At 44.0% G+C, this 18,477-nt stretch overlaps 1 protein-coding gene across 1 annotated transcript; it reads right to left on the reverse strand.

Annotated features, from left to right (window-relative positions):
* Positions 1-2,341: 2,341 nt before the first annotated feature.
* On the reverse strand, positions 2,342-7,358 carry CHAC1 (ChaC glutathione specific gamma-glutamylcyclotransferase 1). Its single transcript, XM_077464923.1, has 3 exons — positions 7,128-7,358; positions 6,826-6,861; positions 2,342-5,541 (listed from the first exon to the last, which is right to left on the reverse strand). The coding sequence occupies exons 1-3, from the start codon at positions 7,290-7,292 to the stop codon at positions 5,134-5,136; spliced, it is 609 nt and encodes a 202-aa protein (XP_077321049.1). The 5' UTR covers positions 7,293-7,358; the 3' UTR covers positions 2,342-5,133.
* Positions 7,359-18,477: the final 11,119 nt, after the last annotated feature.

The raw sequence follows: 18,477 nt of genomic DNA on the forward strand, positions 1-18,477 counted from the left end.
CAATTTTTATTTGCCAAAAGATCAAATAAAAATTTATTGTGTAACCTTGCACTGTGATGTGCTTTTTTTTGTGTACTGTCGCACTACACATATAGGGCAGCCTATTCATTTCAATAGGCTGCTCCACATGCACCAAAGTAGCTCATGCATCTTTTTGAGCATTACATATATTGAACCATGCAATTTGCCTTGTAAAAAAGGAGCATCTGCGCCAAAGTCTAGTTGCTTTTGCCGCCTCTGAAGAACAGCTTCATCACTCTCCAACTTGCACTTTGACTGCTCAAAGTCCAAGAAATCCAGTTCTGTATCAACACCGACACTGACCCCAGTCACAGCAGAGCCCCGTTTTGGAGGAGCTGGTTTGGGAAAAAGCAGCCTTGTAGTCTGTTCTGCATCTGACTGATTATAGTCTCTCTTTGCAAGAGGCGGTGTAGTGGTTAGCGCTCTCACCTAGCAGTAAGAAGGGTCGCTGGTTCAAATCTCAACCACAACACTACCTGCCTGGAATTTGCATGTTCTCCCTGGGCCTGTGTGGGTTTCCTCCGGGTACTCCCATTTCCTCCCACACTCCAAAGACATGCAGGTAGGTTAATTGGCTTCTGTCCAAAATTGGCCCTAGTATATGAATGGGGACCTTGGATTGTGGGCTCCTTGAGGGTAGGGACTGATGTGAGTCTGCAATGTACAGTGATGGGGACAATTGTAGACACTCAGGATGGACTGATGTCTTTATTCAGCCTTACTATGTAACTGGCTCTGCACATGTGAAAAGTGTCTTGCTCCATTCATGAACGCATACAAAACTGCATAATGTTCACAGAATTATATAGTATAAATGCAGCCTAATATTTACCTTCAGGGCCCGGAGTTTAACCACTACAGATCCGCGCTATTGCCAAATGACGGCATTAGTGCGGACCTACATTTCCGGGACTACGTCTATTGACGTGGTCCCGGTTACGAGCGGCCTGCGCGCCCCCTGAGGGGCGCGCTCTGTGATCGGCGAGTCCGTGAGACTCGCCTGATCACCGATCCGTGTAAGGGGTCGATCCCGACCCCTTATCACGTGATCAGCTGTCAGCCAATGACAGCTGATCATGTGATAGAACGGAGCCGGTAATCGGCTATTATTCCTCCTCGCGCTGACAGCGCGAGGAGAGAAAAAAAAAGCCGATCGCCGGCGGCCGTGATCGGGACATCAGTCCCGATCACGGCCATCAATACAAGGGACCACCTGCCTGTGGCCACCTGCCTCCCGCAGTGCCATCCTAAAATAAAAGCAAAAGTAAGTGCCCCCCGTCAGTGCCCACAGTGCCACCCAATCTGCCTCAAAGGTGCTGCACCCCAGTGCCGCCCATCTGTGCCCAGCAGTGCCACCCAGCAGTGGTACCCATCAGTGCCCATCCGTGCCACTTATCCGTGCCGCCTTATCTGTGCCCATCAGTGCCGCCTTATCTGTGCCCATCGGTGCCGCCTTATCTGTGCCTATTAGTGCCGCCTTAACTATGCCTATCAGTGCCCACCAATGCAGCCCATCAGTGCCCACCAATGCAGCCTATCAGTGCCGCCTAATCAGCGCACTTCAATGAAGGAGAAAAATGACCCGTTTGCAAAATTTTATAACAAACTATTAAAACATGATTTTTTTTTATTTTTTTTTTGCATCTTTTTTTGTTTGTTTAGCAAAAAATAAAACTCCGAGCTGTAACTAAATACCACCAAAAGAAAGCTCTATTTGTGGGAAAAAAATGATAAAAATTTCATTTGGGTACAGTGTTGTATGACCGCGTAATTGTCACTCAAAGTGCATCAGCGCTGAAAGCTGAAAATTGGTCTGGGACTGAGGGGGTTTAAGTGCCCAGTAAGCAAGTGGTTAATGAGGACACTTACAGCACTTTGGCAAGTATGAATGGATAGACAAGCTATTGCAAGAACTACAACATTCTGTCCTCTGAATGCAACTATACATTTATGTATAGGGTACGCTAATCACCCTCTATACAAAACAAAGTTCTTGTTTAAGGTGGAGGTCTCCACCTAAAAAAATTGTGTGTAATATATATTTATATAGGGTATATTTGTAAAATACTGCAATGAGGAAGATTGCGTACCTGTTATTGGGTAATCACCACAGATTGTTGATCCAGGAAATGTCCGTTTGTGGCCTGGGGGATCAGGAATAAATTCCCCTCCATTGGGGGAAATTGGACTTTCATTGGGATTTCTTGTCGATATAGAACTGTATTATGGGGGTTTTCTATTATTTATTTTTTTCAGTTAGGTAAACCAGATGTTATTTTTTTTTTGTAAACCCAACTATGTAACTGTATGCAGTTACAGCTCTTTATAAGCTTCAGTTTATTAATGAAGTATATAAAAAATACAGTACATGAGACATACAGCAAAAAATACAGAAACACAGTGGAGAGCCATCAACTTGTACAAGCTCTCAACACTGATAAGAGAGCAATGGAGCAAGTTTATAACAAGACATTAAATACCAGGGATCATAATAATAGTCACAGCAGACACACAGGCACAAGAAGCAAAAGATGCCATTTTTGTTTCAATAACATGGAATGTAACAATAAATGAAACAATGCACTTGCAAATTATGTGTCGTTCTGATTTACACCAATGTTTCTCAACTAAAGTACCCCCAATGGGTCATGCTTTCATAATTTCCCTTCAGATGAAAAACTGATCAAATCACCTGTGCAAAATAATGGGAAGCCTGAAAACATGACCTGTTGGGAGGGGGACTTGAGGACTGAAGTTAGGAAACATTGATCTACACTAAAATAATAACTATATATTTTTTGTTTACATCGACCATTAGCATAATGCAAAACTTGCTGCAACCAAATACTACTTAGTGGAAATGGCAATAAGCCGATTTATAACACATTGCTCCATTGTCTTATTGCACGTTCCCATACCACCAAATGTGGCCATTTAAAATATAATACATGTGCAGGTCTATCCGTCCAAATTCATGGAAGGTAGGCTCTTAGCAGCAAAAACTCTTCAAATTAATCTAGATTTCACTAGGCAGTGTCTAAATTGTATGTCATCAGTGCAGCTGATAACACATTGCCTTTCAGAGGCTGATACCAGCAATGGTCTTGAAGATAAGCATGTTTGTTTTTTGGCTTCTTAGAAAACAAGTCAGCCTAATGTATTTTTCCCCTCCTAAAAGTTTAGGTTATGTTGTACTAGCCCCATACACACAGTTATGGTTTCTGCAGATTTACCAAATGTAGTGCAAGGACCTGCCTAATTGCATACAAATTGAAACTCTTAAGATTTAACCTCATTTTATATGGTTTTGGTAAATCTGATGTCTGCAGAAAATCTAAGTGTGTATGGGGCTTAATGCTCTCAGGCATTTTTTTTAACCAAGGTTCTGAAGAATCCTAGGGATCCTCTGGGAGGTTGCTAGGGATGACCAAATAACCCTCAATCCCCAATGCTACTTGTCAGAACTATTGGAATTTCACCAATGATTTTTTTTTTTTTTATAGCCAACAGAAAGGGTATCACTCTTTCCACTGACTACCAATGTAAGTGGCACACACCCACCCCCCCCCCCCCCAATGAAAAAATCATTTTACCAGGGGGTTCGTTCCCAAGACAAAAAAAAAAAAAAAAAAAATTTAAGAGTTCCTCAAATGTTAAAAAGTTTCAGAAAGGCTGCTTTACTGTATATCCCTGTTACAGCATATAGACTCATTTACCCCGCAGTAAGATCCTGCTATCTATCAGTATCACTACAGTAAGGCTGATGTCCAAAAAAATGCCAGAAAGGACAGTAATGTTGGCTGTAGCATCCAGTTAAAATGTTTACTTTTATCTCAGAAATAGGTCAGCTGGAATATTACTAGAATCCATTCCTCATTTACATAAACTATGAATCTCAGGAAGAGATGCAAGGAAAAAAAAAAAAAATTATTCACCCATTCTATTTGTCCTGGAGACTAGTATTAAAAGAAAGAAAATGCCACATCTTATGCTGTCACCAGAACACAAATATAGGGCACATCTAATGTGGACAGTAGTTCTGGTGACAACCAGGGATTCCCTGAATTTGAAGGAATGTTCTAAACTTCCTGCTCTAGCAAAGGGGGCATGACGTGAAGAGAAATCTCCCCAATGGGGCATGCGCCCTCCCCCCAAAAAAAGTTGTCTTTAGTACTTGGTTCTAGAGCAGTGGTTCTCAAACACCCCCATGGGCCATGTTTTGGGAACTTCCCTTAGATAAAAAATAAATCTTAATACCATGCCATTGATTTAAAGCAGCTGTGCAAAGTAATCAAAAACATGGCCCACTGGGGATACGTGATGACTGAGGTTGAGAACTACTGGTCTAGATGAGGCAATGCCAAGACTAAATTTTGTCGAAGCACCAAAAGTTAAGAGTTGCCTAGGCTTAGAAACAGCTTACAGTACAGAAGAGGTCAAGGTCAGCGCCAAGTTGCAAATTTACTTTTCTAGGTCTGTGTCTTTGTAGACTAAGACCCCCATACACACTATTGGTGTTTCTGCAGATTTTGGTCTTCACATTTACCAAAACAATGAGGTCAAACCTTAAGAGTTTCAATCTGTAAGCAATCAGGCCGGCCCTTGCACTACATGGTTTTGACAAATCCGAAGCCAAAAATCTGCAGGAAGTCCAATAGTGTGCATGGGGCATTTAACAGTGCTCTTTTCTGTTAAGAAAATATGGCAAATCAAAATGCTCCTTTGGCATCAGCCTTTAAAAATATAAAAACTTAAAGCGGTAACAACTGACTTAGTTATAACTGAGGTAGGCAGAGAGGAGGAGGGGGGGGGGGGGGGAACAAAAAAAAAAAAAAAAAAAAAAAAAAAAAAAAAAAAAAAAAAAAACAACACACCGGGAGACCTGCTCCCTAGGTGATATGAAATAAAAACCTTCCCTACATTTGTTGGTTATTCATTGCCCTATAATCTGTGTCTGTTATGGCAGGAGTGGAACACATTTTACATTTCAGGAGCTACTAGGTAGTGTGGAAGAGGTAAGGCATCCAGAAGTCCATCAGATTTAAAATATTGATCACCGATGGAATATGTCAACTTCAAAAAAAAAAAAGTTACTTTGCAGGGGTTAAAGTCTTAGCAAAACATGGGCAAAGGATCATCTGTACTATAGAAGTATGGAAGGATGGAAATCAAAGCCTCTTCAATGGAAAAGAGATGCTTGTCTTCAGCTTCTGGACAATAATTATGCATAAAGTCTGCAAGCCGTAATAGATATTCAATGTTATGGCCTGCCCGTCCACTGGACACTACAATCTGAGCTGCAATGTCTTCATCAGAGGCTGGTCCAAGGTAACTAGGGTTTTGTGGAGTGGCTATATACACCAGGGCAAGTACTGCACCTTCTTCCCCTTCATCCTGAGGGTAGAATTTCACCAGTTTCGTGACATAGCCTCCAAGGACAGTCTCTCGTACATTCAAGTACTGAAGAGAGGATTCAATCTGATCTCCATGCACTTCATATGCAACACCCCATGTGCATTCCTGAAATAAAACAAGGCCAATTAAAATAACCATACTCCAGTTCTGTAACCCAAGATCATGCATGCAATGTCCTAGTTAAAATCCATTCCTAACCTCAGAAAATTCCAAATTAATAATTTGGTTACTCTAACCAAATGGTGATCTGGTCTGCAGTTTATTAGGTCCAGTAAGCACATGCCTATATAGCTGGCAGAAGGGCATAATTGGTCATGCTTTTTTCTATTAGTAATAGTCACCTTTAAGGTTGGATTCACACCTGTGCAGTTTTAGTGCTTTTTGCATATTTGCACTACAGTCCATTTACCATGGTTTCCTATGGAACACGTTCTGTAGTGCAAAAAGCACAAAAAATGCATAGGTTTGAATCCAGCCTTAGGCTATATTCACACTAATGCATTTTTGATGCACTTTGCAGAAATGCAGGGAACTTTAACATGGGTTCCTATGGAACATGTTCACAATGCATTTTTGTAATGTTGCAGCGTTTTGCATGTAATAGAAGTCAATGGACCCGTATCCAAAATGCAAGTACTGAATTTTTGCCACGATTTGCATTCCCCCCCCCCCCCCCTCCATTTTTTTTATTACACTGTATATAGCTGGTTGCTCAGCAACCACAAAAAAAATAAATTAAAAAATAATAAAAAAAAAAAAAACACACCACACACAAAAACGCTGCAAAAACACTCAAAGGCAACATGCATAGATGTGAATCGCGCCTTAGGGTTCATTCACAAAGGGCAGTTTGGCTCATACAGTGTGAAAACTGGATGTCAAGTAGGCAAAGGTGCCATGCACAGCCCGTTGCCAGCAACCTGTCAAATCATTAACATGCTGAAACACATGTAGGCTGTATGCTATTCCAAGTAGTACTGCAATTTAGGGGCTAGATGTGTTCAAGTACATATGGCCCCAAAAGGGAGTATGGCCTCTTGGAACAATGTCCAGCCACCATGTATTTCAGCCTGTTATTGATTTGCTGGCGGCAGGCTGTACCTGTCACCCGTGTATGAGCCCTTATCACAACAACATTTTCACCCCTTCCCGCCCAGCGCTGGGGTCCCCTTAACAGGGTCTTTACATCCAGGGGCAAAAGGACATGCTCATGTGACCACTGTCCTTGGCACTGGCCTGAAACAAGTATGTGGATCAGGAGTTCTGACTTCACTTCTACATGGTTGTGCCGGGTCAATGACAAAAAATAAATAAAACACACACACTAAATTCTAAGCTCTTAGTGTGTACATTGTGTTAATGTTAGTGCTATTATAGAATTCAACTCACCTCACAATCCTCTTCTAAGGTGACCACACGCCCGGGCTGCAAATAGAATAAAAACAGCCATTGAGAAGCCTAGCAAGACATCTATACATGTGCTGTACCCCACAGAAACATAAATATATACTCAAACACTCCTATTCTACGGCTCCTTCATATATTAAAAACAAATCGAAATAAAACTATGCAAGTTCTGTTATACATCTATGTGATATATCTATCCATCTATATTTTCCTGCTATACATATGGCAGTGTTAGCTAGCCCCCTCCTTCTGTGATGCAGTAGGTCTCCGGATAGGATGCTCACCATTTGAGGGCTTCCTCTATGGAAGTTGTCTCCTTGCCAGAACTTGCGGCTATAGCCAGGGATGAAGCCAACTTTACTGGAGGTGAATTCAAAATCCGGTTTCCACACCAAGGATCCATAGCCAAATATCCAGAGGGACTTGTCCTGCAAGGTGTGTTCCTCCATGGCAGTGGTTGGGTTGCTCAGCAACAAACCTCTGAAAACCGGCACAATGAACAGGCAATGGGACTAATGCAAGTCGTTCGCTTTATATAGACACGAGCTACGGGATAATCCCGCCCACCTAGGGAGTCCCGGTAGCTTCCCAGCGACTCAGCGCAGCTTGTGAGCAAACTCCACACCCATCTTGCCAGTCGACTGTCAGCCCATTGGTCAATGTTAGTGTCTGTCACCGAGTTACGCAGATGCTCTTCTAGGAGTTGTTAGAATGATGCAACTACCTAAGCTGGTTTCAGATCCGGCCAGATCATAGAGCAAGCATGGGGAAGATTGCATCAGGCTGAAGGCTGTTTGTTTGGGAGGATATGTGCTGCTCTGATTTATACGCCAGGATAGTATTACTACTTGCCTAATATTTGTAATCTACATATTTGTGAATAATTGACCCCCATCGATTTGTTCTGCAAAGTGATCTTCCACACATATACACACTTACATTCTAATAATTCTTAATGTTATATAGATATATATATATATATATCTATATATATCTTTTTAAAAATGTCATATATACATCTATATAAATCATTTTTTGTAGTTAAAGCTGAGTTCCAGCCTGGGTGAAAAAAAATGAAAAGTCAGCAGCTACAAATACTGCAGCTGCTGACTTTTAATATAAGGACACTTACCTGTGTGGGGAGCCTGTGATGTCGGTACCTGAAGCTGACCCGTCCATCAGCTCCAGGTGCAGGTACTGGCATCCTTAGGCCCCTTTCACACTGGGGCGGTGTGGGCATCGGCAGTAAAGCGGCGCTATTTTTAGTGCCATTTTAGCGGCGGTATTTGGCCGCTAGTGGGGCGGTTTTAACCCTCGCTAGTGGCTGAAAAGGGGTTCAAAGCGCCGCTGCAGCGGCGTTTTGCCAGCAGTATAGCTCCGCTGCCCCATTGATTTCAATGGGTAGGAGCAGTGAATTCACCACTCCGAAGATGTTGCTAGCAGGACTTTTTTACCGTTCTGCTAGCGCACCGCTCCAGTGTGAAAGCCCTCCACCTTTCACACTGGAGGGAAAGGGGCTGGTTTTTGTCAGGCACTATTTTTAGCGCTGTAGCGCCTGAAAAACAACTCGTGTAAAAGGGGCCTTACTAAGGAAAACAGGAAGTGAAGCCTTGTGTGCATGTGCGAGTCTCGCTGCTCTTTCTCGCTACATCAGTGGGGGAAGGAGGAGGGGCCGCATGTTTCATAGTTCGCCACACAATGATGTGATCTTACACGGAAGTGGGAGTGGATTCCTGGTTTTGACAGGTATCTGCTCCCCCCCCCCCCCCCCGGAGAGGTGCCAAATGTGGCAGCGGAGTGGGGAAGGGTACGAACAGAGGGGGTGATTTACTGAAGACCTGCACCTGTGGTGCAGTGGAGAAATTGACTCAAGACATTTATAAAAAATTATGGTGCACTCACATGCGCCAAACCATATTTACATAGGAAGCGCTACTCAGGGCCGTCTTTAAGGCAGGGCAAAAGGGGCAGCTGCCCTGGGCCCTGTCATTGTTGTGGGACCCAAAGCAGCTGCCTCATACTTGCCAACTATCCCAGTTTACATTCCCTTATCCATTGAGGTTTTAGTCCTGTGTTGTGTTCCAATATCTGTGTGAAGTGCTGCTACCAATGCTGCCCATATGTAAATATCAGTGACATGGATATGTAAATAGCTGAGGCCAACAGCATTGCTATGTAAATATAAGGCAGCATTCATATGTATATCATGCCCCCCTGCAGTTAGGAGATGATGTTCTGTAAGCTATAGCAACCAGTGAGCAGTATTACTGTACAGTATTCTCTAGCAGCCAATCAACAAGCAGAAATCATGTGCTGTAACCTCTAGCAACTAATCAGTGAGCCTTAAGGAGTGCTGTAACCTCTAGCAACTAGTCAGTAAGCAGTAATGATATGTTGTAACCTCTGGCAACCAATCGCTGCCTGATCTGATACAGTAAACTGATTTTAAGTCTAGCTGCTATTTATTGTATGTCTCAGAGAAGGTGGAGAGCGAAATTGCATGGGAGGAGGAGGGCCCTAAGAAAATTTTTGCCCAGGGCCCAATCAATATTAAAGACGGCCCTGGCGCTATTGCGCACTTGCACATTCTTTTGCGCCTACCATTAGCAAGCGCAGCCAATTTAATCTTCTACATTTTTGTCTGAATACTGTGGATAACTTTACTACAGTTTCCCCATCTTCTATTACCAGGCTAAAATGTACAGTATATTTAAATGCACAAATTCTGTCCAGAACATGTAGATCTAATCAAGCCTTTTTATACCTTCATTCAGCTTACTCAGCTGTACATGCGCATTGACAAAGCACACCATTTCATCCTCGCCTGACAGGGCGCACACACTTTAGCTTGTTAAATATGTGTGTTGTGCACGGGCGCATCTGCGTTCTCCAGAGTGCACAACTGCTTATACATTGAGCATTTGCTCATTGTAATGCTGATCATGTTAACCACTTAACGACCGCCGCATGGCATTGTACGTCATCACAATGGCATGTACAGGCACAAGCACGTACATGTACATGCTTGCCTTCCAGCAGGTGGGGGGTCCGATCGGACCCCCTCCTGCTGGATGCGGCGGTCCGTTTCGCTTCAGGAGCGATCCGGGATGAGGGGATGGCCGTTGGTTTCTGACCATCCCCTCTCGATTGCTCCTGGCGAATGAGAAGCTTCCTCCCACTGTGTATTGTATACACAGGCAGGGAGGAAGTGATGTCATTCTCCTCGGGGCGGTCTTTTTGACCGGACTACGAGGAGTAGACTAAAAGTAAGTGTGCACCAACACTACACTGACATGTAGGCACACAAACCCCCCCCCCCCCATCGCCCCCCCTCCCAGTCACAGTGTCACTGATTGCAGTGATCATTTATTTTCTGATCACTGCATTCAGTGTCAGTTGTAAAAGTAAAAAGTGTCAGGGCAGTTAGTGTTAGGTCCAGGGTAGCCCCCTACCACCCCCCCAATAAAGGTTTAACCCCCTGATTGCCCCTAGAGTTAACCCTTTCACCCCCTTTTGCCAGTGTCACTAAGCGATCGTTTTTCTGATCGCTGCATTAGTGTCACTGGTGCCGCTAAGTAGCTAGTTATTTTTTTAGGTTCACCGCCAGGTTTTTATAGCGCTAGGTACCCTGATATACTACCCAATAATGTTTTTAACCCCCTGATTGCCCCTAATTAACCCTTTCACCCCCTTTTGCCAGTGTCACTAAGCGATAATTTTTCTGATCGCTGCATTAGTGTCACTAGTGTCACTAGGTAGCTAGTTATTTTTTTAGGTTCACCGCCAGGTTTTTATAGCGCTAGGTACCCCCATATACTACCCAATAATGGTTTTAACCCCCTGATTGCTCCTAGTTAACCCTTTCACCAGCGATCACTGTATAAGAGTCACTGGTGACGCTGGTTAGCCAGTTAGTTATTTAGGTTCCCCGTCAGGTTTTTATATAGCGCCAGGGACCCCCATATATTACCTAATAAAAATGTGAACCCCCTGATTGCTCCTAGTTAACCCTTTCACCAGTGATCACCGTATAAGTGTTACGGGTGACTCTGGTTAGTTAGTTTACTTTTTATAGCATCAGGGCACCCACCATTTATTACCCAATAAAGGTTTAACCCCCTGATCACCCGGCGGGTGATATCAATTAGGTTTTAGGGTCAGGGTCTGCGTCGCCCCAGGCAGCGCTAGGTTAGTGCCAGTACCGCTAACACCCATGCGCAAAGCATACACCTCCCGTAGTGATATAGAATCTGAACAGATCAATATCTGATCTGATCAGAGCCTCTACTAGCGTCCCCAGCAGTTTAGGGTTCCAAAAAAACGCGTTGTTAGCGGGATCAGCCCAGATACCTGCTAGCACCTGCTTTTTGCCCCTCCGCCCAGCCCACCCAAGTGCAGTATCGATCGATCACTGTCACTTACAAAACACTAAACACATAACTACAGCGATCGCAGAGTCAGGCCTGATCCCTGCGATCGCTAACAGTTTTTTTTGGTAGCGTTTTATATTTAAATCCGGAAGGCAGTGATTGGTTTTCGGGGTCCCGTATGTGGCTAGGCTCCCAAAAAGTCCCCCATATGTGGTATCCCCGTACTCGGGAGAAGCAGCAGAATTTATTTTGGGGTGTAATCTGACTTATGCCCATAGCATGTGTAAGCAATATATCATTTAGTGACAACTTTGTGCAAAAAAAAAAAAATTGTAATATTCCTGCAACTTGTGGCAAAATATTAAATATTTCATGGACTCAACATGCCTCTCAGTAAATAGCTTGGGGTGTCTACTTTCCAAAATGGGGTCATTTGGGGGGGTTTTGTGCTATTTTGGCATTTTATGGCCTTCGAAACTGTGATAGGTAGTGAGGAGTGAAATCAAAAATTTGCACCCTTAGAAACCCTGAAGGCAGTGATTGCTTTTCGGGGGGGGGGGGGGGGGGGGGGCGTACGCAGCTAGACTCCCAAAAAGTCCCACATATGTGGTATCCCCGTACTCAGGAGAAGCAGCAGAATATATTTTGGGGTGCAATTCCACATATAACTATGGCATGTGTGAGCAATATATAATTTAGTGACAACATTTTGTAAACCTTTTATTTTTTATTTTTTGTGTCATTATTCAATCACTTGGGACAAAAAAAAATATTCAATGGACTCAACATGCCCCTCAGCAATTTCCTTGGGGTGTCTTCTTTCCAAAATGGGGTCATTTGGGGGGGGGGGGTTTGTACTGCCCTGCCATTTTAGCACCTCAAGAAATGAGATAGGCAGTCATAAATTAAAAGCTGTGTAAATTCCAGAAAATGTACTCTAGTTTGTAGATGCTATAACTTTTGCGCAAACCAATAAATATACGCTTATTGACATTTTTTTTTACTAAAGACATGTGGCTGAATAAATTTTGCCCTAAATGTATGACTAAAATTGAGTTTATTCTATTTTTCTTATAACAAAAAGTAAAAAATATTTTTATTTTTTTTCCATTTATATCGCAAAAAATAAAAATCGCAGAGGCAATCAAATACCATCAAAAGAAAGCTCTATTTGTGGGAAGAAAAGGACGCAAATTTCTTTTGGGTACAACATTGCTTGACCGCGCAATTACCAGTTAAAGCAGTGCAGTGCGAAATTGTAAAAAGACCTCTGGTCCTTAGGCTGAAAATTGGTCCGGGGCTAAAGTGGTTAATGAGATTTTCCTTATCACATGCAGAATGTTGCTTCCAGTTTTATTCCATTCATTAAATTATTTTTGAAACAACTCTATATTCATTCTAGAGATCCTCCTATCAACAACTGCAGAAACTTTCCTGGACTTGGATGTGAAATGTCATAATTGTCAAAATGTAATTGTGTGCATTTTATGGTAATAGTCTATAATCATTGGTGGACCCAAAACTTCCATGAAAACATCTTCTTAATACATGTCTGTGTATTATGCATTCTGAACAATTCATTTCCCCATACACTGTGCAATGTGGTTGTAAAACGTCTGAGGCCGGGTTTACACTTATGTGAATTGGATGCGGCTTATTATCCAATTCGCATGACATTTTGAAATACTTTCCTTTGAATGAGGCTGGTTCACATATCTGCTGTGCATTCGCACTCCGCATTGCCAAAAAAAAAGTGTGCATTTTCTAGGTAGTGTGGTCCGGCTCAGGTGCGAATTCAGGATCATTCTATGGGAACGCATCTGATTCGCAGATTCATTCCGTTGTGAACAGGCATTCTCTCCTCACTACACCTCCCCCCTCCCTGCTCAGCTGATCTGCAGATACAACACAGAGGGGCTGATTTACGAACCGTTTGTGCCATGAGTTGAGGCGCAAGCCGAGGTGCAATGTATGTTTTGGTATTTACGAAAATGTTTGCACCGGTAACACAGTGCTATTCCCCATTTATTATAGTAATTTCGGCGCACGGGAGGAGGCAATTAGTGCACCACTATAGACAGGACGCAGGGCATCTTCAACTCAGAATTAAAAGAAGCTGAAAGTGCCAATATTTTGGGGTGATGTGGGGCTTATGTGAGGAAGTATAATAGTGATAACTGCCCAAGTAACAAATATGCCCAAAATAGAATGAGAAAGTAACTTTTTCTGAACAAGTCTGCTGTGCCTGCAAGTATGTTTAGAACTGCGTAAGGTAAATTTATGCACTGCGCAATCGGCATTTGCGCACGTTCAAACGCGTTGGTTCACTGTGCCGGCCAAATCTTAGTACCGTATATACTCGAGTATAAGCCGAGATTTTCAGCCTCTTTTTTGAGGCTGAAAGTGCCCCCCTCGGCTTATACTCGAGTCATCGCTGTCTGCCCGCTCGATCAGCGTGTCGAGCAGACAGACAGCGGCCATTCTATTCAAAAGCCGCGCCTCCGGCTCCGCCTTCGCCTGTGATAGGCGGAACACTGAATTTCCCAGCAGCCTGTGTTCCGCCTATCACGGACATCGTATCATCCTCGTACTACGGACGAGGATGATACGACGTCTGTGATAGGCGGAACACAGGCTGCTGGGAAATTCAGTGTTCCGCCTATCACAGGCGAAGGCGGCGGCGCAGCTTTTGAACTTTACAATGGCCGCCGACGAAGAGGGCACGGGACGGAGGCAAGGGAAGGCACGGGACGGGACGGGACGGGACGGCGGCGGCAAGGCAAGGCACGACACGGGACGGATGCAAGGAGGCAAGTCACGGCACGGGACGGAGGCAAGGAGGCAAGGCACGGGACGGAGGCTCGGGACAAAGGTAGGCTGGACACACACACACACACACACACACACACACACACACACACACACACACACACACACACACACACACACACACACAGGGATGGATGGATGGATGGAGACACACACACACACAGGGATGGATGGATGGATGGATGGAGACACACACACACACAGGGATGGATGGATGGATGGATGGAGACACACACACACAGGGATGGATGGATGGATGGACACACACACACACAGGGATGGATGGACGGACACACAGGGATGGACGGACACACAGGGATGGACGGACACACAGGGATGGACGGACACACAGGGATGGACGGACACACACACAGGGATGGACAGGCATGTCTCACCCTCGGCTTATACACGAGTCAATAAGTTTGCCAGTTTTTTTGGGGGTAAATTGGGGGCCTCGGCTTATATTCGGGTCGGCCTATACTCGAGTATATACGGTAAATGTCAAACAATGTAAATGTATTTGCATGGGTTGAACAGGCGCACCTCTAAACTTGACATATTTTTTTTATGCTGGTTCACTTTTATGTGTTTTTTTAACCACTTAAGCCCCAGACCAATTGTCAGCCAGAAGTCTTTTTACAATTTCGCACTGCACTGCTTTAACTGGTAATTGCGCGGACATGCAATGTTGTACCCAAATGAAATTTACGTCTTTTTGTTCCCACAAATAGAGCTTTCTTTTTATGGTATTTGGTTGTCTCTGCAATTTCTATTTTTTAAGATATAAATGGAAAAAGACCGAAAATGTTGAAAAAAAAAATATTTTCTACTTTTTGTTATAAGAAAAATCGAATAAACTCAATTTTAGTCATACATTTAGGTCAAAATGTATTCAGCCACATGTCTTTAGTAAAAAAAATGTCAATAAGCGTATATTTATTGGTTTACGCAAAAGTTATAGCGTCTACAAATTAGAGTACATTTTCTGGAATTTACACAGCTTTTAATTTATGACTGCCTATCTCATTCCTTGAGGTGCTAAAATATCAGGGCAGTTCAACCCCCCCCCCCCCCCCAAATGACCCCATTTTGGAAAGTAGACACCCCAAGGAAATTGCTGAGAGGCATGTTGAGCCCATTGAATTTTTTATTTTTTGTCCCAAAGGACTTTTTGGGAGCCTAGCCGCATACGGGACCCCGAAAACCAAGCACCGCCTTCAGGATTTCTAAGGGCATTCATTTTTTATTTCACTCCTCACTACCTATCACTACCTATCACAGTTTTGAAGGCCATAAAATGCCAAGATGGCACAACAGATGGGCGGCACAGTGGTGTAGTGGTTAGTACTCTCACCTAGCAGTAAGAAGGGTCGCTGGTTCGACCACGACACTACCTGCCTGGAGTTTGCATGTTCTCCCTGTGCCTGCGTGGGTTTCCTCCGGGTACTCTGGTTTCCCCCCACAATCCAAAGACATGCAGGTAGGTTAATTGGCTTCTGTCCAAAATTGGCCCTAGTATATGAATGGGGACCTTGGATTGTGGGCTCCTTGAGGGTAGGGACCAACATGAGTGTGCAATGTACAGGGATAGGGACAATTGTGGACACTCGCTCGGGTTGAACTGGATGGACTGGTGTCTTTATTCAACCTTGCTAGCTATGAACCCCCCCCCCCCCCATGTCCCCATTTTGGAAAGTTGACACCCCAAGCTATTTGCTGAGAGGCATGTTGAGCCCATTGAATATTTTTTTTTTGTCCCAAGTGATTGAATAATGACAACAAAAAAAATAAAAACATTTTTATTTTTTACAAAAAGTTGTCACTAAATGTTATATTGCTCACACATGCCATGGTGGGACTTTTTTGGAGCCTAGCCGCGTACGGGACCCCAAAAAACCAATCACCGCCTTCAGGATTTCTAAGGGCATTCATTTTTTATTTCACTGAGCCTGAATCTGACAGATGAGTGACCTGCTCTTCACTATCTGTCATGCTCAGAAACATGTAGGCCTCTTCCCTAGTGTACCTTCGCTTTGCCATTTTGGGCTCTAAATTTAGTGGTACACTAGTGAGACTCACAGGTAAAAAAGCACCTAGGCCAGTGCTCGACAAAACCCGGTCGCCAGGTCGCATTGGCGACTAGAATCAGCGACCTTGCGCCTGGTGCAGCATAGCTGGGGGTATCCCGTCTCCGTGGACCCCCCCCCCCCCCGCGCGATCGCGTCGGGCCGCGCCGCAGGCGGCCGGTAATTGAGCCCCCGGCTTTGAGGCCTTCTGTGATCCTATGGTTCCTTCTGGAATCTGGCGCCCTCTTGTGGTGGCCGTTGGAATTACAACCAACAATGCTAATGGGCCAGTCTTTCTCCATCCCTTTACTTAGAACCCCTAAACAAAACAAAAAAAAAATATATATATATATATATATTTTTTTTTATTATTTATTCTAACACCCTATAGAGTAAAAATGGTGGTCGTTGCAATACTGTCTGTCACACCATATTTGCACAGCGGACTTACAAGCGCACTTTTTTTGGGGAAAAAATTTTTATTTAATAAAAAAAAAGACAACAGTAAAGTTAGCCCAATTTTTTTTTTTTTTTATATTGTGAAAGATAATGTTACGCCGAGTAAATCGATACCCAACATGTCACGCTTCAAAATTGCGCCCGCTCATGGAATGGCGACAAACTTTTACCCTTTAAAATCTCCATAGGCGACGTTTAAAAAATTCTTCAGGTTGCACGTTTTGAGTTACAGAGGAGGTCTGGGGCTAGAATTATTGCTCTTACTCTACCGATCGCAGCGATACCTCACATGTGTGGTTTGAACACCGCTTTCATATATGCGTTCGCTTCTGCACGCAAGCTTGGCAAGACAGGGCACATTTAAAACAATTTTTTTTTCTTATTTTAACTTTTATTTTATTTTTTTTCACTGTTCTTTTAAAAAAAAAAAAAGTGTGTCACTTTTATTCCTATTACAAGGAATGTAAAAATCCCTTGTAATAGAAAAAAAGCATGACAGGTCCTCTTTTATATATGAGATCTGGGGTCAGAGAGACCTCACATCTCATATTTACACTAAAATGCAATTTAAAAATGTCCCTCTAAGAGCTATGGGCAATGACTTGGAGACAGGTGGGGGGCTGGGGGCTATCTTCCCCTCACTTGTCTCCATGTCAGGCCAGGGACAGGTCCAGATCGCCGTCACGGACCTGGCTCCTAACTTTTTTAGCTGGCTCCTAGATTCCAAGCAAATTTGTCAACCCCTGACCTAGGCTGTCCGCGACTGTATAAAACGCTACCAAAAAAAAACTGTTAGCGATCGCAGGGATCAGGCCTGACTCTGCGAACGCTGCAGTTATGTGTTTAGTGTTTTGTAAGTGACAGTGATCAATTGATACTGCACTTGGGTGGGCTGGGCTGGGCTAGCAGTTATCTGGACTGATCCCGCCAACAATGCCTTTTTTTTTAACCCTAAACTGCTGGGGACGCTGGTATAGATCTGATCAGATATTGATCTGTTCAGATACTATACCACTAAGGGAGGTGTATACTTTGCGCATGGGTGTTAGCGGTACTGGCACTAACCTAGCGCTGCCTGGGGCGACACAGACCCTATCTGACCCTAAAACCTAATTGATATCACCCGCCGGGTGATCAGGGGGTTAAACCTTTATTGGGTAATAAATGGCGGGTGCCCTGATGCTAGAAAAAGCAAATTAACTAACCAGTGTCACCAGTGACACTTATAAGGTAATCACTGCTGAAAGGATTAACTCTAAGGGCAATCGGGGGGTTAAAACCTTTATAAGGTTGTATATGGGGGTACCTAACGCTATAAAAACCTGGCGGTGAACCTAAAAATAACTAGCTACCTAGCGGCACCAGTGACACGAATGCAGCAATCAGAAAAACGATCACTTAGTGACACTGGCAAAAGGGGTTGAAAGGGTTACCTGGGGGGCAATCAAGGGGTTAAACCTTTATTGGGGGGGTAGGGGGCTACCCTGGACCTAAAGGGGCCTAACACTAACTGCCCTGACACTTTTTACAGTCACAACTGACACTAAATGCAGTGATCAGTAAATAAATGATCACTGCAATCAGTGACACTGTGACTCGGGGGGGGGGATCAGGGGGTGACTGGGGGTGAAAGTGTGCCTATGTGTACCTATGTGTCAGTGGACTGTTGGTGCACTTATTATGATGTCTTCTCTCCTCTCCGTCCGGTCAAAAAGACCGCCACGAGGAGAGTGAGATCACTTCCTCCTGCCTGTGTTTACACTACACAGGCAGGGGAAGCTTCTCATTCGCCATCCCCTCATCCCGGATCGCTCCTGAAGCGAAACGGACCGCAGCAGCCAGAGGGAAGGGGTCCGATCGGACCCCCCACTGGCTGGAAGGCAGGTACGTGCTTGTGCCTGTCTGTGCCA

Source organism: Lithobates pipiens, unplaced genomic scaffold (genome assembly GCF_037356315.1).
Source record: "Lithobates pipiens isolate NorthernLeopardFrog02 unplaced genomic scaffold, aLitPip1_a1.2 Scaffold_30, whole genome shotgun sequence".
NCBI classification, from domain to species: domain Eukaryota; kingdom Metazoa; phylum Chordata; class Amphibia; order Anura; family Ranidae; genus Lithobates; species Lithobates pipiens.

Excerpts from the sequence above, each read along its gene's own strand:
- CHAC1 (XM_077464923.1), bottom strand. The coding sequence starts at position 7,292 with ATGGAGGAACACACCTTGCAGGACAAGTCCCTCTGGATATTTGGCTAT. Across the intron at positions 6,862-7,127 it reads ATAGAGGAAGCCCTCAAATG|CCCGGGCGTGTGGTCACCTT; the intron begins GTGAGCATCCTA and ends TTCTATTTGCAG. Across the intron at positions 5,542-6,825 it reads CCTTAGAAGAGGATTGTGAG|GAATGCACATGGGGTGTTGC; the intron begins GTGAGTTGAATT and ends GTTTTATTTCAG.